Raw genomic sequence first — 24952 nt, 5'->3', positions numbered from 1 at the left:
GAAGGGGGGGAAGTGGGGGTGGGTGGCAGGCAGCAGCCCCCCAGCACCTTTGGGTGGGGAGAGAGGGGTCTCCACAGCCATCACCCTGTCACCCCCCAAGCAAGGACCCTGTGTGGAGGGTCATGCATGTGGGTAGGTGTGCGCGTGTTCCTCGCCTGCACGTCAACGTGTCACGCGCGCACATGCTACCTGTGTCTGCATGCAGAGCCCACCCCCACCCCCCCCCCCTTAAAAAAACCACATGGGACACAGCTGTCTCCAAAAGGACACGTGTAATCTCCGGAGGGGGGGGTCCCCGTGCCGGCCCCAGGGCCCCCGCCATCCTGTGGCATTACAAAACGACAATATAAATAGTTTTGTTTAAAAAACAAATTGGGAAAAAAGAGGAAAAAAAAAAAAAAAAGCAAAAAAACACCCCCCCAAAAAAACCCCGAAAGAAAAAAAAAAAAACCAACCGTATTTAGAAATTGGGGGGTGGGGGTGGTAAGGACCCCATATCAGTAGTGTGGCTGCGGGGCTGTAGTGTTGGGGACACATGTTCCACACCCCCCCCCCCGCCCCCGGCCAGGAGATGCAGGTGGTGGCCTGACCCCGGGGCTGGATGGGGATAAAAAAAGGGGATTTAAAAGAAAAAAAAAAAAAAAAAGGGGGGGAGATGCCCCAAACGGCTCCCCAGGGCCGGGGCGACACCGGGATAAGCCCTCCCCCCCCCCCATCCCCAAATCTCTGCCGGGGGTGGGGTGGTGGGACAGTGTCACCGCACAGCCCCGTGTCGGGGAAATGGTTAAAACCGAGCCGACCCCCTCCCCGGCCGCTCCCCGGCTCAGTAGTACGAGTAATTTGGGGGGGGGGGGGGGGAGGATTTCTACCCCCCACCCCGCCAGCGCCCCGCCAGTGGTGGCACAGTCACGACTGCAGCAAAGAGGCGCCGGTGAGGACGAGGAGGGCGCCGGCGTCTCACCGCATGCGGTTTTGGCGCATGAGGGGGACGATGCAGGAGGGGGGCCCCGCTTTGCCCAGGAAGGGGTGCTTCAAGAGTTCGTTGGCGGTGGCCCGCTGCACCGGGTCCCGCACCAGCATGCGGTCCAGGAACCCTTTGAGGGAGGGGGAAACCTGCGGGGAGGGAGGGGGGTGGTCGTCAGTGAAGCCCCCCCAGGAGGATTCCCAGCCCCTGCGCCCCCCGCCTTACCTTATGTACGTTTTTAAGCTTGGGGGGGAGATTGTCGCGGATCATTTTCATGGCCTTTAGCGGGGGCTCGTTAAAATAAGGCGGCTCTCCATCGACCATCTCGATGACCATCACGCCCAAGGACCAGATATCCACCTGTGGGGGGGGGACACAGCAAATCCAGGGATTACGGGGGGCTGAGACCACCCTCCCCCCCCCCAAAGCCCCCCAAACCACCCCCGCCGCGCTCACCTCGGGGCCGTAGGGCAGGCGGGAGATGAGCTCCGGTGCCATCCAGTAGGGGGTCCCCACCAGCGACTTGCGTCGCGGCACCTCCTTGTTCACTTGGGCGCAAAACCCGAAATCGGAGAGTTTCACCTAAAAAAAACCAAACCGGCGGAAGGCGGTTGGGGAGAAGGGTCATGGCGGCGTCGCGGGGTCGCTGCCGCGGCGCTTACCCTGCCGTCGTGCGTGAGGAGGATGGAATCGCTCTTGATGTCACGGTGGATGACGCCCTGGGCGTGGAGGACGGAGAGGGCCTTGAGGACGGCCAAGCAAACGGCGGCGATCTGCTCCTCGTTCATCCTAGGGGGGGGTCAACGGGGGGTGAGAACCGAGCGTGCCGGGGCGGCGGGGAGGGGGCCGCATGCGGGGGGTGCCGGGCCGTACCTGGTGTGCGTGACGATGTCGGTGAGGGCGCCGCCTTCGAGGAACTCCATCACCACCCAGAGCTCGTCACCCACCAGGTAGCTGTTGTACATCTCCACCACGTTCTCGTGCTGGTAATCCCGCATGATCACCACCTGGCGATCACCGTGAGGGGGGAAATCGGTGATCCGGTCGCCCCAAACGGCTTGTGAGACCCCCCCCAAATCCGGTTGCCGAGGGGTCCCCGCTCTACCTCACCTCGTTGAAGAGCAGCTCGCGTCGCTGCTGCTTGCGCAGGTCCATCTTCTTCACGGCCACCAGCTTGCCGGTGCTCTTGACGGTGGCGATGCAGACGATGCCGGTGGAGCCCTCGCCGATCTTGATGAAGTTATCCAGGTAGGTGCGGGGATCCCCGGGATCCACCACCATCTGCAGGGCCGCCCGGAATTGCTCGTGGGAGACGCGTTGGGGTTCACGTTGGGGCGAACGGGGTTGCTGCGGTCCCACCGGGGCCGGCGGGGGGCCGGGGGGTGGCTGGCGAGAGAGGTGGGGGTCCGAGGCGTGGGGGGTGAGGCCGGGATGGGGCGGCTCGGGATTTTTGGAGCGCGGTGGGCCGGTGGGGTGGGCTCGGGAAGAGCTGGCGCTGCCGCTCACCGGCCCGTTGGATGCCACCTCCTGCGGTCGTCCCGGTCGGTGCTCTGCCTGCAAGGAGATGGGAGGAGAGGGACGTCAGCCGCCAAAAAACCGCGGCTGGAGCCGGGATTTTTGCCGCTGTCCCCAAAACGCCAAGCGCCGAATCCGCAGGACCGGGCGCTGCCAGAGGAAAGGTTTTGCGATAGATCAAGCGGGAAGAGAAGAGACCCCGTGGCGGAGCCGGCGGCCGCTTCGGAGACAAGGATGGGGCCGATGCCGCCAGCACCGGGGAGGAAAGCATGGGGGTCTTCGGCGTGTGCCGGTCCTACTGGCGTTACATCGGGAAAGCCCGTTAGCCGGCGCTTAGGAAGCGGAGGAGAGAGGCTGCTGTTCTAGGAGGCGGAGAGGCAGAGCGAGGAAAAGCTCCCGCGGGCCGCGGGGAAGGAGGGAGGTCGCTGCCAAGTGGAATCTGGTCGGAGCGGAGGGACACACACACCTTTACCTGCGAACCCGCGCCCCTGCCGGGGTCGGTCTCAGCCCGCGGGTAGGTATTAAAAGGCCGTCCCGTCTGCTGAGCCGTCTTCATCACCCCTTCGGAGACGGGAATGTTGGGAGTCCGGATATTTGGCCCGGAGAGCGGGCGTTTGTCCCGGGGGGATTGCGGGCTGGTCTCGGCGGTGTAAGTGGATTTAGGGCGTTTGTCGGAGGGTTCGGGACGCTCCCGCCGCACCACGCGGTCGGCCGGCTCGCTGTAGTCCCTGTCGGCGGGGTAATCCCGCCAGCCGTCCCGTTCGGCGGGGGTTTTGGGGTACTCGGGAGGGGGCGGGCGGCCACTGGCGGGGGGAGCGGGTTTGGGGCCGGGTTCCTGCCCGCGGGGCTGCTGCTGGTGGTGGTGGTGGTGGGCGCGCTGCTCCTCCCTCTCCCGCGGTTTCTCCTTGCCCTGCTCTAGCTCGCTCCTGGCCCCGTGGCGGCTCTTCTCCTTGCTCCTGCCGGCATCCTCGTGCGGCCGGGCAGCGGCCGGGCCCTCGGAGAGGCCGTTCTCCTGGTAGAGCTGGTCACGGCGGGGCGGGAAGGGGGGGGCTGTCCCTGCGCAGAGAATTGGAACGGGACACGGACATGTTCTCAAACTCGTCCAGCAGCCAGGTCAGGGAGCCGTCCTTGGCGGCTTTGCTGCCCCGCACGATGGTCTTTGAGCAGGACGTGGGACGGGAGGCGGACGGGAACACAAAGGACAAACAGAACAGAACAAAACAAAACAAACAAACAAAAAAAAAAGGGAAGAAAATAAAAAAAAAATGAAAATGAAATGCCTGGTGGTGACAGGGACACGGCTCACACAGAGGGGACATGGGGAGGGGAGGAAATGGGGGTCTCCAGGGGCCGCTGCCACCTCGGTCCTGTCGAGTGCTGGGAGGTGGCTGAGCCCCGTGGAGGAGGATGCTGGAGCGGGGAGGGGGCTCGGCCTTTTCCCCCTCCCCCAGTAGCCCCGGGCCTCACCGGGAGGCTCCTGGGTGCCAGAAGAACAGGGCGCTGCCTCGGGGAGCAGGATCCTCTCCAACCAGGGGGGCCTCGCACCTCGCACACCAGAAGGCCAGTCCTGGGGGGCTCCTGGGGAAGGGTCTGGGGGGCTGCTGGCAGCCTCTCATCCCCTGCCCTGCGCCTGGGGCGGGGGGCTCTGCCTGCCCCCCCAAATGCTGCTATTGGCACAGAAACAGCAAGTTTTGCTCCTGGCTGGGGCCAATCCTGCCTCGGAGCGAAGGGGCTAAGTGGAGCAGGGACAAACAAAGCCCGACACCGGCAGGCAGGTCCCAGCCGGGTGGCACAGCCGAGCCGGGGAGCTGCGTGGGGACGTGCCCCATCTTCCAGCGGGACTCGCAGCCTCGTGGATTCCAGCCTCGGAGGGCATGGCCACGCAGGAGGTGGCGAGGGGACAGCGGGAGCGACCCCATCCCCATCCCCGAGGCCTGTTGACTTCCTCCGAAGAGGAGGGATGCCTTCCTCTGCAGCCAGCACCTCCGCACAGGGTGAGCGAGGCCTTAGCTCTTTATATCCCCTCCTCTTCCTCTTCCTCCTGCCCCGGGGAGCGGGTTATTTCCTCGAGAGGCCAGCCCGCGGCTGCACGGGACACGGCGGCTCCCGACCACGAGCCACGGGGGCTCGGCAAGCGCCGAGGGGCCCCCACCGGCTGTCGGTATCTTTTTGGGTCGGTGGAATTGCCCGGCCGGCTTCGCTCGTTACTCACGGCCGCTGGAGCCGCCCCATTGTCCGGGATAAACCAGCCGAGCCAGCGCAGGAACGCCAGCGCAGGAACGCCAGCGCACCGGCCGGGGCTTTTAATTCGGGTGATGGTGGAGGAATGGCAGAGAGCTGGGGGGTGGCACGGGCGGCTGCGGCCGAGGGGAGCAGACAAGCCAGACTTTAAAAAAACGACATAACGGCAGCTTGGGGAAACACAGGCACGGGGAAGGGATGAGATGGGAAGGAACAGACACCATTTCGCTGGCGTTTTCCTGCGGGGTGGGGTTTTTCCGGCTGCCGGGAGGATGCGGGAGAGGTTCCCACCCCGTGCTGGGTGGTCCCCGTCCCACGCAGCCCCGCACTTAACGGACAAGGGGCAGGCGATCGGCCGTGGGGATGCCGCTGCCGCCTGCGCCGCTTTGAGACCGAACTTACCTGCTCCGTGGCACCCTGGGGAGAGGGCACGGAGCCCAAATTATCCCCAGTTTGACTTCCCAGCCCCCAAACCGGTATCACCGGCCCTCTCCGAGAGGGCAGAGGCCACGTCGGCAGAGCTGCCTACCTTCTGCGAGCCGTGCTGGATGGCGGTGATGCAGACGGGATCCACCAGCGGCTTGGGGCGCTTGGCCGACTCCTCGATGATCCCCTGCCATTGCCGTGGCAGCCCCGTGAATTTCTGCTCTTGCTGGTCGTAGCCCGTGTGGACGCGGTGCTCGAAATTGGAGGGAGCGGAGATCTCGATGCGTTTCTTTTTCTTGCTGAACATGGTGAGGCCGGCTACAAGACCTGGGGGGGGGAGGGGCAAAGAAAAAGGGATAAAAATAAAACCTGGAGGACGATAGAGCACAGGGGGCCTCAGCACGCTGTAAAATGAACAGCCCCTTCCTTAGGAACCCACCTGGCTCGCTGGAAAAATAATTACTTGCCACACACAGGCCAAAAAGGAAACACCTCGAGCCACCGCAAGCCCCACACTTCGCCAGGCTGCTCCACATCCAGGCGGGATTTTACAGCCCACCTGACGCGGCAGCTGCATTTGGGACCTGCGACCCCCTCCCCATTTTTCCCGAAGATGCATTTCCAGGTCCCTCCTGCCTTTGTTTTTTTAATGTGAGCGCAAAGCAGGGCAACTGAGGGAGTCTTTCAGGAGATTCCCTCCGTGGTTTTATTTCCAGCTTTCTCCCAAGTGGTTTTCCCCGGGATTTAGGGGCTGGATTCTGCTTTGTCCCACCGCAGCCGCCAGGCTTTCGCCCATCCCGGACAGGTGACAACGCCATCGGCAGGGTTTTGGCAGCTCACGCACCCACCGAGGTGGTCACAGATGTCCCTCCGCTTCTTGGGGTGTCTTCCTGACGCTGTAACGCGGAGGTCTTTTTCCCTCCGGGATAATCCCACTTCTTTCTGCTTTGCTTCTCTTCCTCCCCAGCGCCAATTGGCTCACGGGTTGTTTTTCATTCAGAATGGACGTTTTGGGACCTCTGGGCTCGCAGATATTTGGCCGCGTCCCTCCTCCCTTTGATGTAAAGCTCCTAAATTTAAAAACTACCCCCCCAACAAACCCCAAATCCTACCAACTCCTACAATTAAAAGCTGGATTTTTCTTTAAAAAACCACAAGGCACGATGAGGAAAGCAGCTGGGTAGCAAAAGCAAGTCCAGGCGGTCCAGTGACACCCGGGAAAAGGTCATTTCGGTGACTAACACCATTCCTGAAGCCTTTTCACCTAAAGGGTGTCATTTGAAACCACATTTAAGCCCGGTTTTAAGGCAGTGTTTTAAGTTACAAGCTGAAGAAACAGGCAAAGGAAAATAAATAAATAAAACTGGCCTGACCTGCAAAAAGCCGGGCACACAGATGCTCAGCCCAAGCGAGAACGACAGACTGTTTACTCAGGCGCTTAAAATACAGGTCGGGGAGCCTAAAATGTAAGTCACGGCAGCTGAAATTAAACTTTGCGGCACGGCTGGCACGTTTTCGGCGTTCGATTTAACCCCAGGTTTGGCCTGCCAAGTGAATACAGTTTCCCTGTCGCAGGCTGCAATGACAAACCCACCCGATGCCGTCAGTTTCCTTCGCTTATTTATGAGTTTTGTCAATTTACGGCGTATTTGAGACTATCCCCGAACGTATCCGAGTCTCCCAGGATGAAGAGCCGAGGCTGCGGAGGAAGCCTGGTGCAGGGTGGACCCCCAAGCTGATTTTCCGTGTAAACACTGGCAGGCAGGCACAATAGAGGCTTGTTTACACCATCCAAAGGCCCGCATCCTACCAAGCTCAGAGGTACACGATTGATCCTGCCCAGCGGGAGCCCGGAACGTTGGCAAACCTCCCTGAAATCAACAATTTCAGGTTGTTTTTTCTTGAATCGTTTCAATAGTTTCTGCAGCGGAGAAGATGCTGGAAGTTTTGGCTCCTCCCAACCTGGGGGCAGGAGGGGAAAGGAAGAAATTTCTGGGTTGGGGTAGGAAAGAATAAAATAAAATAAATCAGTCGAGGCTTTGGGTGGGTATCACCACATCCAGGGTGAAAGCGAGTGTGGCCTTGCCCTCGTGCGTCGTGGCTCGGCCAATATCTGACCGTGGAGAGAAACTATCGGACCCTATTAAACACCAGCGTGAGCTGAGGGAAAAGATTCGCGGCTCAAAATGCTCCTAAAGCAGCTTCACAACCTTAAACTCGGGTATTTTCCCCCATTAAATACACACTGAGCGTCCGCTGGGTTCAGCCCCCGTCCACGTGGGGGGCCCCGGCGCAGCGGCTGGCGATGGAGGAGCGAGGGAGGCAAGCGTCACCCTGCCGGAACGCCCTCGCCGCCGCCTGGAAAGACCGGTAACGCCGGGTATTTCCACCTCGGCGCTCCGGCTACCATCGGCAACGCCAGCACCTGCAGCAGTGCCGAGAGCTGCCAAGTAAGTCTGCCAGCGGTTGCCAAAAGCCAGCTGATCTCCGTAACTACCGGCTCGTTCCGGACTCGGATGACAGAGCTGGGTTCACGGTTGCTGTTGGGAATCTGCCATCATTTGGCGAACCGCGAGGTGCTGCAATTAACAGGGGTCAAACGATGTTTTTAGAGAGGCTCAAGCGGGAGCCGCGGGACCCCGATGTTCCTCACCCCACGCACAAACTCCAGGGAGAGAAAGGGACAAAGCTGCGAATTAACCCACCTTAACGTCACCCGAAACCACCAGCAGGTCAGCGCTTTCGCTCCTGAAGCCGCTCAGCCTTGAAAACATCAAAAAAAGCACCAAAAAAAAAAATCTTTCCAGGGAGGCAGAATGCCGGGGGAACAGCACCGCGAGGACGAGCGCACCAAGCCGCGGTGGCACAAGCCTCTCACCATGTCCAGCTCCAGCCCGACCGCCTCGCCAAAGCCTGTCGGCGGAGGAAAAACCAGTTTTTATTTGTTTGTTAGTAAAATCAGGCGGCTGGGAGGAAGCACACCCCTCCCACACGGGATCGGGGACGTGGTGGCAGCCGGGTAAAACAAACGTGAGGAAGCCTGGCAGTTCAGGTCACTCTTTTGGGTCGGTTTAGTTAACTCCCTCGTTTCTCCAGGTTTGGAGGGAGGGATGCCATCCTGCGCTGCCCCCAAAGGAGCTCGCTGGGAGGATTTGGGGGCAGGATGTGATTCCAGCGGGACTTTAATTCGTGCTTGACCCCACTGGGTGGTTTCACAGCGGCTGGTGCCTGCGGGCCAGAAGCGAGACCTGATTTATAAGGAGGTTGAAGTCGTGAGGCTGAATCCTCGGGGAGGTGGGCGACACCCCCCATCCCCACCGAAAGGGACAACGCTGGGACGTGCGAGGACAACACCGAAATCCCGTGGCGGGCGTGGGGGGAGCAGCCGAGCTGGGGCTGCCGTGGGGCGGCTCCGCTTTTCCCCACTTTCGCTGCCTTTGGGTGGCGATTGTGGCCGTTTCCTTCCATTTTAGTCGCCAGAATCTGCTTCCGACAGGCTGCCCGGTGCAAAACTCAACAGCTGCCGAGACAATCCCTTTCTCCGCGCAGGAAATCCCAACTCCAGCGCTCCGGCATCCCGCCACTCCAAGGTGTCGGCAAAGGCGCTCCCTCCTCTCCAGTTTTCCCAATCATTGAGATTTCCTGATTAAATCCATTAGGGAAGTTTTTCTCTGCCTGGGTGCCTGGTCTCCCATCAAAAACCCGAGGGGAATCCTGGATATTTGCAAATCCTTGTTTTACCTGCTCGCCCCGGGGGTGTGACACAGCCGCTCGCTCGCCGGCTGTTTGCAGCACAGCTGAGCCGGGCTTGGGCTGGGTCCAATCCTGAACCGCACCGCGCACGGGCAGAGACGTTAATTAGGGGTAAACGAAGGCGTGAACGTGCAGCGAGCGTGTTTATGGGGTTCCCGAGCCAGCAAAACTTCACCTCGTAGACCCAGATGGTTTAAAATGTCACCCCAGGGGTGGGTGCTTGCGTTCAGTTCATCCTTTCACCACCACAGCGAGTGTCGTGCCGGCTTCCCGGAGCTTCTAGCACAGGCAGAGCGCCGCCGTTTTGGGGAGGAACAGGAGTTTTACACCAGCTGCGTGGCAGGATCGTGCCCGAAAGGAAAACCCAAGGCTGGCCCCTGCTTTCACCTGCCCCGGTCACTCCCAAACGCCACCTTCCTTCACTCGGGATCCTTCCTCGCACGCAAGAGGCTCTGCGGAGAATCGCCATGCAGGCAGAAGTCATGTTTTGGGATGGCAAAGAGTCGTCTCCCGGTTTTGGGAGATAACAGCTCAATTTTGGGGTGTTTCAAAACTGCTGGCTTTGCGTTTTGCTGCAGGGAAGCAGAGCAAAATACACCTGGAGGATCTACGTCAACCCGTGCGCCCGAGGTCGGAGCATCCGAGCGCCTCAGGACACCGCTAACCAAGCTAATCCAAATCTACCCCGGCTTCACCAAAAAAAAAATTCCTTTTGGGGTTGGCAGCGGGGCAAAGAGGGAGCGCAAAGGGGCAGGGGGCATAGCCGAGGCGGGAGGAGCTCTCGCTGGTGGGCTGGGGCTGCCTGCAGGAGGAGGAAAGGGTTAAAAGCGGGTTAACATCCCCCCCACACCCCCACACCCCCCTTAGCTAGAGACTCCACCAGAGCCACACACATTCCTCAGCCCTGTCCCAGCCCAGGTCAGATTCCCTTTATCTCTGCTTTGTTTAATTCGTCAGCCATTAACTAAGCTTCTAGCAGCCCTGAGTAAACAAAACAGGGCAGAATATTCTCCATCAGCCCCAAAAACCGAGGGCAGGGCTGCTGGGGACTTTGCTAGCAGCTCTGGAATGAAAAATAAAGGGGGGGGTGTGGGTAAAAAACCAAAACACGACAAAAAGTGCACGCAGGCAATTTGTTCCTTTGCCTTAAACCCCAAACGGATCGATCTGAACGCTCGTCAGCTGGAGAGCACCCTGCCATCCAACGGCAAATGGATTGAACAGATCCCCGGCGGGATCCAGAAGCAGCATCCTGGTTTGTCCCCGTGCCTAAGGATAAATCTCCGGCGCAGCTGTACGTGGTCTCAGCTCCCTTTGAACGCGTCGGGTGCAGCAAAATCAACATCTGGGTGGGCTGGAGTCGCTCTGCCCGCCCCAGGTCCTGCCAAGGGACTTTCTGCTCCACACAGGCAAAGTTTGCGAGAGACAATTTTAGCCAAGGAAGCTCTGAGCTTGGTTGAATTACATGGTACTTGAGGAGGAAAAAAAAAAAAAAAAAAAAAAAAAAAGATATAAAAATACATCCAGGCGGGGTCTGGAGTCCTGGTTGCTGCCACCGTCAGCTCTGAGGGCTGTGGGACCCCCGAGAGCGAGGGGAACCCCGCGGGCACCAGCATTGGCACCCACTGGACCGATTCACGACGACTCTGGCATGAGCTCCCCTCCTCAGGCTTGGACAAGAGGGATTTTAGGGGGTCTCACAACCCCCCAAAGCCTTGGTCCCAGTGTGACAGCCGGCTCCGGGTGACGTTCTCTACTCCCCCCTTGCTTCCAGGAAAGAACAACCTTTTGCTTGCCACCGGCTGGGAAGCGGTAGCCAGCACCCACGCCGTTGCAGGATGCCCATGCCACAGGGAAAGCCAGTTTTTTTAAAGTCCAAATCCTGCGGTGGCACGGGTGCGGGGCTCCGCTCTCCCCTGCTTGCTGGATTTCCAGTTTTCCTCTTTTCCTTCCCATGCAAATGGGCTCCCCCTGCCCCCCTGCAGGGAAAACGAGAGCCCTTCCCCTCCTCCTCACCAGAAATAACTCCGTTTCCCTCCCCCGAAACACCGGCCTCACCTCACAGCACTGCTAACGAACAACAGACCTGCTTCAGCTGGCAAGATGGAGCGATCCCCTGTTGCTCCGGGCGTTTCCGACAGCCGCCCCATCCCACTCGGGCTTGGAAAGGGAATAAACCACCTCCGAAAGCCCCCCGCTCGGTGCTCCCCCCCGTCCCATGACACCCTGGTTGAAACTTACTTAAAATAGAAATCAACGAAAAAGCAATCAGCCAGACTGCATTACTCACCTTCACCATCCTGCTTCCTGCAAGCCAGAGGGGGAGGAAGGAGAGAGATCGCTCCGAGAGGGGCTCAGGGACCGGGGCCCCACGAAAAGCGTACACGGGTGGTCCCCCCCTGCCGGGGGTCAAAGGGGGCTGGGGGGCTCGTAGCTCACACGGGAGGCCGGCAGCTCCAGCGCTCCCGACTCCTGACGCTGCGAACTCCCAAGCGCCTCCCCCAGCACCGACCGGCGATGGGCGGACGAACGCGGGACGGGGCCCACGGTGTCCCCGTCCTCACCAGGATGTGGGGAGATCTACGGATCGGGCGATCCGACCATCAACCCCCCCCAACACCGGCCAGGGTCTGTGCTCCGGGAGCCACAGCTGGTTCCCGGACCCCCAACAGCTGCTCTCAGCGCTGCGGTGGGGACGCAATTGTTGCCTCTGGAGGACGCAGCCGCCGCGGTGGTGGTGGCACGCAGCTCTCCCCACCAGGATTCTCTCTCCCTCCCTCCCACCGTGCCACTTTCCCAGCATCACATACTTCCCAACCTGCTCTTACTGCCCTCCGGAACCGGTTTTGCAGGCAGACGCTCCTGCTGCTGGCGCTCTGGGCACGCACCGCCATGCCCGGACTTTCCTTCATCCCTCGGGAGATGGGATGCCAGGGATGGATCGACCCCGGCGTACCCCAAAGTCTGTCTAGGGAGGCAAAGCTGCTGGCCGAGGGGATCCATCCTGCTTGCTTCCCGCAGCAGCGAAGTCAGCAACCGAAGTAACAGCTTCTGACCATTGCTGCACACCCGCTGCGGTAACGAACGCCGGCGCTACGCCCCCCGTGATTTCCCAGGCGCTGTTACCATTTTCCAGGCCTGGGAGCGTTGAACTCTCGCCCACGCTACCAGGTCGGTAATCCGTCAGGAGAGTGCGGAGGCAGGAATAACCGGGAGAGGAGACGGCTGCTGCGAGGCTCGGAGGGGTTAAAGACGAAGCTTGGGAGAAGCAAGAAGGAATAGAGGAGATTTGAGCCGGGAACCAATGAGGCAGCAACATTTGAAACAAAGCAGCCAGTCAAGTGCCCCTCCGGGAGCCTGGGGATCAAGAGACTGGGAAGGAAGGAGAGGGAAAGGGCAGAGAGCGCAGAAAACCTGTTGGCGATCCCAGCAGGAAGAACCGGCACTCCCAGCCCGGCTCGCCCCGGTATTTCCCCGTTGAGGGCAGCAGCCCTAAACCACGCCACGCTCCCAACGTGCCCCCCCTTATCCCCTCGGCACTTCCAAAGCCTTCTCAAGCACCCGAAAAAGCGCAGCCATGCCCCAGGGTGCGGGTAGAGAGCAGGTGGTGAAGCGTGCCCTTCGGTGGGGACTGCCAGCACCCAAGCCCCTCACGGCTAAGACCACCAACCTGTGGGTTTTGTTGGTTTTAAGACCCTTATTAAGATCCGTGACCCCCAACCTGGGTTTTTTTGCCGGTTTTAAGACCTCTTACTAAGACCTGTGACCCCCAAAGCCCGGCCAGGGGATGCTAGGTGCAACCCAGACGCTCCGCAAGAGGAGCTGCGCGCCTAAGGGCAAGGACCCCCACCTCTGCTGCCTAAAGCCTCTTCCTCAGTCTTCTGGCTGAACGAGAGCAGTGTCGTTTCCTAAACGAAGGCAGCACTAATTGGTGGGTCCCATTCCACTCGCCGTGAGGAGAAGCAGCGTCTGAGCCCTCTCTGGCATGGAAAAGCTTGGCTTTGATGTCAGCGTGCTTATTTCGCTCCTCTCTTTTTTCCCCTTCGGTGTTTGCAGAAAGGAAACACCCCCGAATCGGCCCGATGGAATCTCGCCGATGAACTTGGGAGGTCTGCCCGGCGTCCATCCCATCAGCGTTTGCCAGGAAGGCACCAAAGCAGGCAGTGAGGGTGAAGGAGTGGAGATCAACAGGCACCGGTGGGTGGTAAGAGCCGAGCCACCACAGCCGTGCATCTGCCAACTCCATCTGACGTCTCGCAGCTGAGAAGGCCTTTATTTTTATTCAAATACCTTTAACAAGTAGGGAGGGGGTTAAAAAAAAAACCTTATCGTGGTTTACAACAAGATTGCTCACTTCCTATTTGCACTAATTTTCCTTGTATTTATTCTCTTTCAGAATATTCATGGATCAAAATATCTTCTGCACCACCATCAGGCTGCTAATTGGCGCTTGGAAGCTTTCCTAGAATCACATCAGAAGGATACGGCGTTCTGGGGGGGGGGAAGTTAAAAAAAAAAAAATAAAAAAATAAAAAAATAAAAAATCGTCAGATGAAATCTAATCTCTACTGCCACTTGTTCTTTATTTTTTTTTTTTTTTTCCTCTTCAATTTCCAACTTCGCGCTGCTTGGCCGGAGAAGACCCCAGAGTGTTTGGAGGAGCATGTTTCAGCATGGCGTTCCTAGCATCACCACGACCAAGGGTCCCGACCCGGCATCGTGCCGGGGTGGGGGGGTCTTGAACCACGTGCTGATGCTCGTGCTGGGGGGATTCGTGAGCCTGGATCTGTTGGCGCTCGAGGCTTTTGGGAACGCGTGGGGGTTGGAGAGAGGAGGTGCTTTGCTTCAAACCTTAAAAAACAGTCGTGGCCGGAGCAATTTAAACCGGTACCCAGCTCGGTGAAAAGCACCGAATTCATCCCAAGCTCCCCAAGAGCTTGAGGTTACGTTTGAGCGTTGCCCGATTCCTTGTTTTGGGAAGGAGAACCGGAGCCGCGCTGTCTCTGTCAGCGTGAGAGGCAAGACGCATTTATCCCTCTGGAAAATTATTTCTCCTGTGTCAGGAGGAACAAGCACATCTTCAAAAAGCCGCTGCGACTACAAAAATTCACCAGCTGCTCCCTTCAGCTGCCGAGCACGCCAACAGCCCCCAGCAGCAATTTTCGAGCCTTGTGCAACGCGCTAATTAATTCGTAGAAAGATAAAAGCACATCAAAGCAGACGTTCTAAACCCCAAACCTTTCAGAACTTGAACAAAACTCGCGAGAGCACACAGCTTCCTCATCCTTGCCTTGCAGATGATCCTGATGTTTCCGGACCCCGCAGCTCGGTAGTCCCTTCCCACCGCGTCAGCACATTGTGGCATCACCTCGGAACAAAACTATCTCCAAAATTAACTCTGCTTGCACCTTGACCCTAGAAGATTGAAGCAGGCTTCGCTCGCATGCCAGTTTTAAAATATTAGCAAAAAAGCAGTGCATCAACTTTTTTTTTTTTTAGCCTCAACAATATAAAACCTGATATTTTATACCAAACTCCATCCTCACGGCTTGTGCGGTACCGCCTCAGCCCCACTCTTGCCTTTTATTTAGCGATCAACTTCCCAGGTAGCTTCATACCGATATCGCTCCAGCCTTTGCTCTCCCATTTCTCTTCAAAACCCCCGACGGATGGCTCGATATTTGCGCCGCGAGGATTTCCTACCTGCTGATAAATCACCTTGTACCAGAAGCGCTGCCCGCAGCTCTGCTGGAAACCCGGGATTTTCCTGGGTGCTCACATGCTCCCAGGATGGAAAGTCTGGAAGGATGAAGCGTCCTCCTCCAAGCCGAGGGTGTCGATGTCTGCTTGGTGGAGCCGATGGGAGCGTTCAGGCTTTTGCTGGGGTTTGTTTAACCTGCCAGGGAGGGCGGGTTGAACTGGCCTGGCTGGCTTTGCACAAGCCAGGAGGGAACTGGCCTGCGCTGGGAGCGGCACCCTTCAAACAGGAGAAGTGTTGGCCATCCAGCCCTGCGCCAGGCCGCTGGAAGAGGATGAGGGCCGAAAACAGGGCTGGAGAGCACGGTGATACCTGGGGAGGGATTAAATGCCGCTGAAAACCTGCTTTCTATCCCCTGGAGTGGAAGAGTAATCCTGGAATTCAAAGCATCTGAAGTACTTAGTTACCCCCGCAAGGTTTCAGAGGCAATGAGCCTCCCCAAGCACGGCCTCAAAAGCTTGATGAAAAGGGATTAATTTTCTTTAATCTTCTTGTCCCCCCAAAAAAACTTCCAGCCTGCAGGATGCGGTGGCAGAGAGAACCAGTACATTAAAGCTCCGCTCGGCCGCTGGCGCTCGGTCTCTGCAACGGGACTTCAGCTCGGCACGGAGCAGCTCCCAGTGCTCAACCCACTGCCAGATCGAGCCATTTGCTGCCAAAACGGAGCTGGGGGGCAGCGAGCTGTGGTGCGGGGACACCCCAGTGCCATCCCAGATGGCTCTGACCCTATGGGGTAACACGGGTGGAAAAGCAAAGTCATGGCAGCCAGCGAGGCCGTGGCTACGTGACCCCCGGCGCGCGGAGTTCAGCGGCATCCCACGATGAGACATCGCTGCTCCCGGAAAATGCTTGTGCAGAAGTTTCAGGTGCAGGAGCCTGCGGACCTCGACAAGCCGGGGCTTGCTGGGAGGGAAGGCGAGCGCCTGCCCAGCTCCCTCCGAAGCCACCTGCAAGACCGGGCAGAGAGAGATTAAACCTTCACCCCGTCGCCCACCGGGGAGGGAAACAATCACAGGAGCTTGTTTCGTTGGGGCTGTTTGGAAGGAATAAATCAGTTTGGATTCAGCAGAGCCGGCGAGCGACCACCTGACACTGCCCCGCCACTGGCAGTGATCGCTCGCCTGCGTGGGCACGGCTCTCTGTAAACACCTCGCCATCCCAAATCGGGGAACTCCCTGCTAGAAGACAGAGGGGAGCTTTCCACAGGTTATTTGACACCTGGTTAAATCTGATTTATTTTATAGCACTACCATTGCCTTAATACTGCAGGATTCCGCCGCCAACAGCCGTAAGAGGAATCGTTCTGGCAAAGGCCAGCTATCAGCGGAGCGAGGGTTAAGCCAGAAAAATCCAAATATTGTTTCAGAGCCGCACAAACATGAAGCCTCCCTGTTTCCATCGGCATTTGATGCTCCACGGAGCAGCAGCAAAGCAACGCCAGGTCCAAAACCAGCAGGCATGAAAACCAGCCTAGCGAGGCATTTTCTTTGTGGCAGAAAGCTGAGGCTCAGAGGGAAAAAAAACAACAAATAAAATAATTTTTGCCTTTTTTCTTCCCACTCCGCTACGGCTCGAGTCCTTAACGCCAAAGGCAGGTTCCTGGGAGACTGTTCCCAGCTTTTTTCCTGTGATGGGGAGAGTGTCACCTCCGGGCGCTTTCGTTTCCTCTTCAGTAGGGCAGGATAATACCAGCTTGTCTGAGCGGAAGACGTTGACAAGAAGCTCAGAAGTCCTCAGAGAAGAGGTGCTAGAGAACAGCAGCCGGCGGCGGCAAAGCTTCGGGAAAGGATTCACGTCAGCCGCGCTGCCGCGCTCCAAAAAAACAGCGTGAGAGGAAGAAACAACAACAAAAGTGATGGGATTTTCCCCAAACGATTGGAATATTTTGTAGGGGAAGAAAGGGGCCAGAAACAGCTGGTTGGGTCCTTCTCCACAGACACAATTTGTGCCTCGAAGCATGAGCTCCAATTACCCTTATCGTGGTTTCCAGAGACCAGGCAGAAGCACCACGGATCCAATTTCTCCCTTTAAAGTGAAATTAGCTGCACGTGCTGCTGCGGTGATGGTGAAATCTCAGGGTGCTTCGGGAAATTGCTCCCTGAAATCAGCTCCAGATCCAAAAATTGATCCTCTGGCTCTTTGCTTTGCCCATAATCCTTTGATGCAGGGTAGAAGTGACAAGGTGCCGGTGCCTGACTGCTGCGGCAAGGGCAAGAGGATCGCGCCCCAGGGCAGCGGCAGATAATTAACGCAGAAATTAAATAAGGAGTCAGCCAGGAGGGACGCGCGGAGCTTGTTTCTGAGAGGAGATGAGCCCCCGGAGAGCAGTGGAGGCTCGGGGGAGCGATCCGAGCAGCTTTCAGCCACTGGGGGTTTGAATTTGGACATAACATTCGTGTGTGGACCCAAAGCGTCTCCAGATGGACGTGCCAGAGGGGTGGGAGAACTGGAAATGCCTGAGTTCCATCTACGAAGAGCTACAAGGTGCCATCCCACCCCCAAACCCCCGCGGACCTCCACCTGCGCCAGCCAAGAGCAGTGACAAGGGCCTGGAGCCAAGATTGAAATCCACGCTCGGGTACGTACGTTGGTTTTAACTAGCGAAGAGCCCCAGCAGCTCGGCCCCAGGAAGCTGCGCACGGCCACATTCCCGGTGAACGTGCAGCTCTCAGAGCAGCATCGTGCAATCCTGGAGCAAAACTCAGCTTGAGAGATCCAAAACTAAGGAAACCTCATCCTCCTACGGAACTGGAAACACAGAGCACGAGCACTTTTTGTTGCAAGGATGTCAAAACACCCAAATGGCACGCTGGTTTGGGGAGATCTGTTCTGGAACCAGAAGTAGAGTTTTAACAACTGGTGTGGAAAACTCTCAGAAAGATGGGCCGCTGGGGACAGGGGATCAGCAACAACCACTGGCCCCGCTCAAACCCTGGGATGTGATTTCAAGAGGAAATTCTGAAGGGATTTAAAAGAGAAGCGACTCTCCCAGTTTATATCTGACATCTCCTCCCACCCATCCCAGCCATGACAAACAGGTTCCTCCGCACAGAGAAGATCCCTTTGGTCAAGGGTGAGGAGAGGAGCTCTACCTGCAGCCAGTATCTTTATTCCAACCGCTGAACGAAGCGTTGAGCCACCGGGGAGGTAGACAAACCCCCCCACAAGGTTCCCCCATTTATTTAATTCAGATGCTCCGGCTCTTCAGCAACAGATTAAAAAATAAAACTAATGAGAAAAGTCAGTAGAGGCTCAACCTCAGGCTCATGATGAGACCACCACCTGCTCGGTGGCTCCTCCACGGAAACCAGGAGCAGCTGTGTATCCCGCAGTGACACCGGCACCCTGAAATGCAGGGGGGATCCCCCACACCCCCAACTCCTGCTGAGGGGCTGGTGCGTGGTAGGTTTGAGGCCGCGCCAGAGGGGGATTGCTAAGACTGGGAGTTGGGGTTTTTGTTTTTTTGGGGGGTTGTTTTTTTTTTTTTCAGTCTTATTATTATTTATCGACACCAGATAACCCCAGCGGCAGCAAAAGGTCGGGAATCCGCATCGGGAAGAGCTCCACGGGGATGTCCCCCGACCTGGGAGCAGATCTCCACGGGGATGTCCCCCGACCTGGGAGCAGATCTCCACGGGGGTGGAAAGCTTCACATGATAAAAAAGCACCGATCAAGCCAAAGTCCCTTCCCATTTACGCACAACCAGCCTCGCTGTCCCAGCAGCCTTGGAGAGAAATTACTTGTAATGATGATTTTAATGCAACCTGGCAGTGGATTTTACTTCTGAATGCAATTTGGGCTGAAAGATCCTTCCCCAGCAAGAAAGATGTGGGGCGGGCAGCCTCCTCTTTGCGCTCCCTCTCTGCTCCAAGGGCAGAGGGGTCCCCGCACAACCCCCAACAGCTCTGCCAGAGTCACAGCTCTCCCGTGCTGAGCAGGGACCACCAGCCAAAATACACTGAGCTCCTAAAAAAAGGCTGCATCCCCCTCGCCCGACCGCGGGGGAACTCGTCACGTCACGTGCAGAGAGCAGGAGGCGACACAGGGATGCTCTGCGGCCGGCCCCAGGCTCCCCCAGCCTTCGCCTGTGCTCTTCCTCCACCGATCCAACACCGCGGATATTCCCGGTGGGGAAGGCGATGGAAAAGCCGGGGCAGGGGACTCCTCGGTGGGGTTAAGACAGTGATCTGGCCTCTTAGAGTACCAGCAGGACACCAAAGGTGGGGTTGCCACGTGACCACGCCGCTCTTCATTACTGAGACCGTTAGGGAGCTCCGAAAGGCGCGACGGGCCAGGGGCGCAGGAGGAGCCGTACCCGAGCGCTTGTTAAATCCACCTCCCGCCGCAGCAGGAGCCTGCTCACAAAAGAAAGGGTTGGCATCATCACCTCGGAGGCAGTTAGCGAGGCAAGAACATTTTAATCATGAAGTATTTGTTGCAAGGAATTAAAAAAACAGGAAATAAGAGACACAGTTGCAAACCCCAGGGCCTCCCCTTCAGTGCTAACAAGGTGGAGACGCTTCAGACCCCTCGCATTCCTCTGTGCCCAGTGCAGGCGGACACCAGCCGACACCTTTGGGCACAATTCTCCGATGCCACAGGACCCAAATGTGCTCCACGGAGTGCGAGTTTCTGGCTGGGCTCAGCTTTTTTGGTTGCCACAGAAGCCAGAAGCTATGGGGTCAGGGGAGCGAGGCACGCGAGGAATGTGAACCGGGACTGACACGGCCATCTCCAGCTCCCCCCCGCCCCGGCCCATTAATTACACGCCCTCTTAACGAGCTGGGAGGCTCTGGCACGGCAGGACGATGAAACATCAGTGTCAGGAGGAGATTTCAAGATGTATTTCAAGAGCAATCAACACTCAGCTCCCGCTCCGGCTGCCACGGAAAACATAAAACCTCTGAGCAGGTACCGCACCGGCCAATGCTCCCCGCTTCGTTGGGTCAAGAGATTTTTAATGATCCAATTTGACGCCACCTGCCCAGACAGCGCATGTAGGAAGGTGAAACCACGAGTTTATGTCATCAGACACAACTCGTTAGCGTCCACAGTGGTGCCGGGGTTAACGAAGCTGCGCTCCCTTGATGGGAGGCAGAACAACCCTGAACCCCTTCCCTGACAGCCCTGCCAGAGCGGGAACAAGCAGCCAAGAAGTCAATTTATATTTCAGCGAGCGATTACCATTTGGTGCTAATTAAAGCACAAGCTGATTAGTTGAGTAAAACCTTTAATTAGCCCCTTACATCATTTAGAGAAATTATAGCTTATTCGCACCATGTAAGTGCGCGACACGGGGGAAGGAAGAGCACAGCGAGCGCAGTTCAACCGAATTACACTTCCATTACATCCAACTTTATTAGGGAAAATAATCGTTACTTAAAACATCCTCTGCCCGCAACGCGAGTGCTCGGAAAACTGCACGAGAAACTTGCGCCCCGCACCATTTATTCGGTGAGAAGGACCTTTGAAGGGTTCGGTTTAAAGCTGCAGAGAAAGAGCGCACCAAGGGCTGAAGAGTTAATAAAATTATCCAACTGCCAATTAATCAAAACCTACAAAACCCAGCAAATCCTGCAGGAAAGGCGAGCTGCGCCTGTGCTGTGCAAAGCCGCCCTCAATAACGCTGTGCCTACCTCAATGTGCGAGGCAGACGGAAAATATTCCTCCCTTCCTCCTCTAAGCTCAGGAGAAATCGCGTTTTATTAAATAAAACCACCGCAGCTGTAATTAGGCTGCAGGGAAACCACAAGAACACCCCTGGGATTTCTCCCCGAGCCAGGCAGGACTTTGGGAGGGAACGCATCCCTCCGAGCGCCGAGGACACGGCTCCGAAGTGACCGATCTCACCAGGGAGACAAAGCTCGCTGCAGAGCCGCGACCCACAGGCACGTCGGCCCCACTCCGCGCTTTCTGGACGCTTGTTTCGGTTGGGAAAAGGACATCGAACCTGGCAGCAGGGTCAGGAAATCCCTCCGGAGTCAGGGAGATAAAAGCTGCTCTCTTCCGCGCACGGCAGCCTGTCGGACCCCCACGGCGGTAGGAAAACACCCCATTGACGTTCGGTTTCTTCTTCAGCAGCGCTAAATCGGCCACAAAGGCTCTACGCAAGCCGCGATGTAAAATTACACGCCCGCCCCCTCTGCCAAACACCCACAAATTCCTAAATTATTCATCGGAAAAGCGGAGCGCGGAGGATCTGAGCCTGTGAGGCAAAGAGCGCGTTGGCAGGCATGCTCCACAGACACGCTCCGGGGCTGCCGCATCCCTTCCAGATCCGATCTCCTCCGGCACCACCTTCCCCTCCTCGCCCCTCTGACAGCTCCCGAGCGCGCGGCGCCCACATTTGGGGCTCCGCTGCTTCGCTCCGCTCTCACCCCCTGATGAGGCAGACAGCAATTAGCGAGACGACAGCAATGAAATCTCCAGCTTCTACATGAAGCTGGAGGCACAAACCCACGGCTCGCAGAGTCAACCGACGAGTCACCCAACGTGGCAACAAAGCGCGTTGAGTGGTTCGGAGCAAATTTTTAAGATTTTTTTTTATAGCGACAGCTTCCTTCTGACAGATTTGATAGGTGCTGGTAAAATAAATGCCACCTCCACAAACGCAAATAAAAGACAATCAGTATCTGGAAAGCACCTGGGAACAACACGGGAGGGGGAGCGGAGAAGTTTCCACTCAGTGGAGGTGAAAGGTAACTTGAGCCATCGTTACGTTGCAGGCACCTTCCCGGGAAGCTTCTGCTGCTATTTCCACACCCAAATACATTCCAATTAATTACCTTTGTTTGGGAATCTCAGGGTGACGACCCCTCAGCAGAGCCAGGAGCTTTCTGAGGGTGGCTTTAGTGGCAGGAAGGCAGCTCTATGCACCAGCCATGGATCCCTGCAGCCTCGCGTTTCACCCTCACCAGGTGCCACCTCTTGCAGCCCTACTCCAACGTGGCATTTAACTGCCATTCCTGGGAAAACCTCCCTCAACCTGCGCCGTGGACAATCCCTATGTCTAACAGCATCATTTCTTAACCAAAACTAAAGCAACTCGCCTTAAAAGGCCGCCAGGATTAGTTAATGTTTGTACTGGCAGCCAGCAGCTCGCTCTTTGGCCACCGTTCAAATACTGGGGCTTTATTTAAAAACCTTTTTGTTGTTGGTTGGTGTTTTTTTTAACGCTTCGGTTTTGTTTCCACCGCTCTCCTCAGGCTGCCTGTGTCTCCCCTGCCGCTGCGCTCCGCAGCTGGGTAGTCTCAATAAATCCAATTTGCAGTTATTTACAAGCCTACTGCGCAGGGCGTTGTCAGAGTCCCTCCGCAGCCCTGCGGCCCACCTGCTTAATTATTGCACAACTCAGTAAATTCCCCGGAAAATGCAACTAAAAACTAATCCTGAAACTTTTCGTGTCTCCCTTCGACAAAAGAAGCATCACCAAGTGACAGGAACACGTGGAAAACGACGTGTGCGGCGCTTACTTCGGCTAAGCGGAGATGTGGGCGCAAGGAAAAGGAGTTACACAAATTAAAGATTTCTTGGCCCAAAAACCTGTGCTGGGCATGTGCTGCCTGCCTGGCAATTCTCCCCCTGCCCAGGCAGAGTTTCAGCCGCTGTGGCACCACTGCCCCAAGTTTTACGGCAATGGCAGCACCACAGAGGAGTTCGAACCACAGTTTCTACCCTCCCAATGTGCCATAATTGGAGCAAAACCCCATTTCTGAGGGGTTTAGCACAAAACAGGGGAGTTATGGCAGCCCTGGGGGATGCCAGCTCCTGCCTGACAGCACCCAGCCCAAAACAGCGAGAGGCTGGAAAAAAAAATCTACCCCAGGACTCTGTGGCTCAACCAACTGTTAACTTGCCTTGCTACTGGGGAGAGAAGCGCCCTGTGAACACCAACGGGTGTACAAAACCCCACAGAACCGAGAACACAGATAAAAGACACCAGAAAACCCTCAATTCCTGCACATTTTCCCTTCCATTCCGCAACCAGCTCAGCGCGTCAATAGGGCCAACCTAATCTCCGCACCCTGGAGAGCCATGACGGCTTTTCTGTGAGAACCTAATGGTGACAGCGACCACGCTTCGCCTGATCCTCCTCCCCCCTGCGTGTGGGGAAGGGCATCGGCCATGCTGTGGCATGGAAAGACCCTTCTCCGATACCAGACTGCGAGACACGCGTGTGGAATAAGGGCTTCTGAAGAGTCCTGCGAAGGAAGGACTTCTCCAGGCGAATGGGTTTTGTCTCCATTTCCTACCTGTGAGGAAGGGAAAACTCTTTTTCAACTCAGCGAAGCATGCCGGGATCCTCCGGTGAAAGACGCTGCACCAGAACCAGAACAAGAGATTTCTGTCAGCTTCCCTGACAGACAGCCCGGTGCCCTGGCCGCCATCCCCCGTAACCCACAATTTTGACTATTTTTAGGCCAGGGAGGGTTGGGGAGGAAGGCTGAGCCCTATCCCGACTTGACCCTCAGCCTCCTCACCCACTGCTGCTCCCGCCTCGCCCGGAATTCCAGGGCTCTGCTCCACACCCTCCCTGCCCTGCCTGTGCTCGCTGCTGGGCCTCCCGCTGCTCTCCCTGAGGGTCCAGGCAGGCCCAACAGCCCCCTCCCCAGTTTCACCCCTTCCTCTGGGACCCCACTGTCCCTCCGCTCGCCGGCCCCGCTCCTCAGTGGCCCCCCCAAACCCCAGCTCCACGCTCCCCCAGCCCACCAACACCCCCATACCCCACAGCCTTTAGCCCAGGGCTCCCCCAGCCTCGCCCTCCGCAGGGACTCCCACCGCCCCCTTCCCCCGGGACCCCCAGTCCTTCACACCACCCGGCCCACAGAGCCCTCCTTTCCCTCAAGGACCCCCCAAACCGCCATCTCATCAGCACCCTCCCTCCCCACAGCCCTCATCCCCCCCACTTCAGCTCTCCCCATCTCTTTTCTCCCTCAGCCTCCCCCCCCCCCCCCCCGCTTTCCCCTCACCCCCCTCCCAGGCACCTCCATTCCCTCCCAGGCCTCACCTCAGGGACTCAAAGCCCCTTTCCCCTGGTCCCCCCCGCGCCCCCTCCAGCCTCCCCTTCCCCCTCCGGCTCCTCCACGCCCCCCTGAAGCACGCACCTTCCCCTCGGCCCCCGCTCACCCCTCACGACAGGCCCGGTGCTGCCACTCCCCCTCCTCCAGCTCACTCGGCCGCCGCCATGTTGCGATCGAGCCGCATCCGGGCACTCGCCCTGCCCGCGTTCCCACGGCAACAGGCTACGCCCCTGGGGGCGTGGCCTCGCACGGCGCTTGCCCCGCCGCCTACCTATAGAAGGCGTCCAGGCAAGTTGAAAGAGGAGCTTGACCAATCACACAGCGGAGAGCGGCAGATTGGCGTGAGCTCTGCCCAATCCGCGGGAAGGCGGGAAGAAGGGGCTGGCAGGGCGCTAATATGGCGGCGCTGTGAGGTGAGTGAGGCGGCCGGTCACCGGCTGCCTGCCTCTCGCTGGTCTCCGGTGCGGGGATGCGGCCGCTGCCCTCCCGACAGCGCTAACCGGCTGTTTTCCCCACCTCTAGGCCCGGGCGATGCCGCTCCGCGCTCTGCTGAAGGCCGCGGCCTCGCTGCGCGGCTGCGGTGCGTATCCTCCCCACTCCCCGTCCTGCCCGCTGCCCCTCGGGCCACTCACCCCTCTCTGTCTCCTCCTCCGCAGCTACCGGGGCTCTCCCGCCCGCCCCCATGCTCGGGAAGCAGCCAGTACCCCTGTACCCCCAGCAGGCTGCCGCCATGGCCACCTTGAACCAGATGCACCGACAAGGCCGCCCCAAACCCCCTCCTCCCAAGCTGGGAGCCACCTTCGGCCGCCCTCAGATTAAAGGAGTGGTAATTAAGAATTTGATCCGCAAACCTAAGAAACCCAATTCGGCTAACCGTAAATGCGCCCGGGTACGGCTGAGCAACGGGAAGGAGGCAGTGGCCTTCATCCCCGGCGAGGGCCACAATCTGCAGGAGCACCACGTCGTGCTGGTCCAGGGCGGCCGCACTCAGGACTTGCCGGGGGTGAAGCTCACCATCATTCGTGGCAAGTATGACTGCGCCCACGTCCAGAAGAAGAAATAAGGAGAGTGGGATGAGGACACGGAACCCTCTGTGCGCATGGAGATGCTGTGTGTGGGTCTCCCCTCATACCTACCCACCTTGGGGTGGAGCAGGGACGTGTTGTTATTTCGCAGCGGCCATTAAAGGTTGATGCTGTGTGGGGCGTGTTGCAGAGTGGTGTGGAGGGTACTGGGAAGAGTGGGGAGGGGGTCTGAGAGTACTGGGAAGGGGG

At 57.9% G+C, this 24952-nt stretch overlaps 2 protein-coding genes across 2 annotated transcripts; one reads left to right on the top strand and one right to left on the bottom strand.

Moving 5' to 3' along the window:
- Positions 1 to 253: 253 nt before the first annotated feature.
- On the bottom strand, positions 254 to 23891 carry PAK4 (p21 (RAC1) activated kinase 4). Its single transcript, XM_056326002.1, is given in 11 exon segments — positions 254 to 1113; positions 1190 to 1324; positions 1421 to 1546; positions 1627 to 1753; positions 1838 to 1971; positions 2075 to 2518; positions 2946 to 3518; positions 3520 to 3636; positions 5250 to 5473; positions 22911 to 22975; positions 23785 to 23891. Coding segments are annotated over 9 exon segments (2016 nt in total). The 5' UTR covers positions 5454 to 5473; positions 22911 to 22975; positions 23785 to 23891; the 3' UTR covers positions 254 to 957.
- On the top strand, positions 23843 to 24878 carry MRPS12 (mitochondrial ribosomal protein S12). Its single transcript, XM_056326004.1, has 3 exons — positions 23843 to 24091; positions 24201 to 24258; positions 24335 to 24878. Exons 1-3 carry the CDS (start codon positions 23843 to 23845, stop codon positions 24739 to 24741), a joined length of 714 nt encoding a protein of 237 aa, XP_056181979.1. The 3' UTR covers positions 24742 to 24878.
- Positions 24879 to 24952: the final 74 nt, after the last annotated feature.

Source organism: Falco biarmicus (assembly GCF_023638135.1).
Source record: "Falco biarmicus isolate bFalBia1 chromosome 22 unlocalized genomic scaffold, bFalBia1.pri SUPER_22_unloc_2, whole genome shotgun sequence".
Taxonomy (NCBI): Eukaryota; Metazoa; Chordata; class Aves; order Falconiformes; family Falconidae; genus Falco; species Falco biarmicus.
This window is presented reverse-complemented; position numbering and strand designations above follow the sequence as displayed.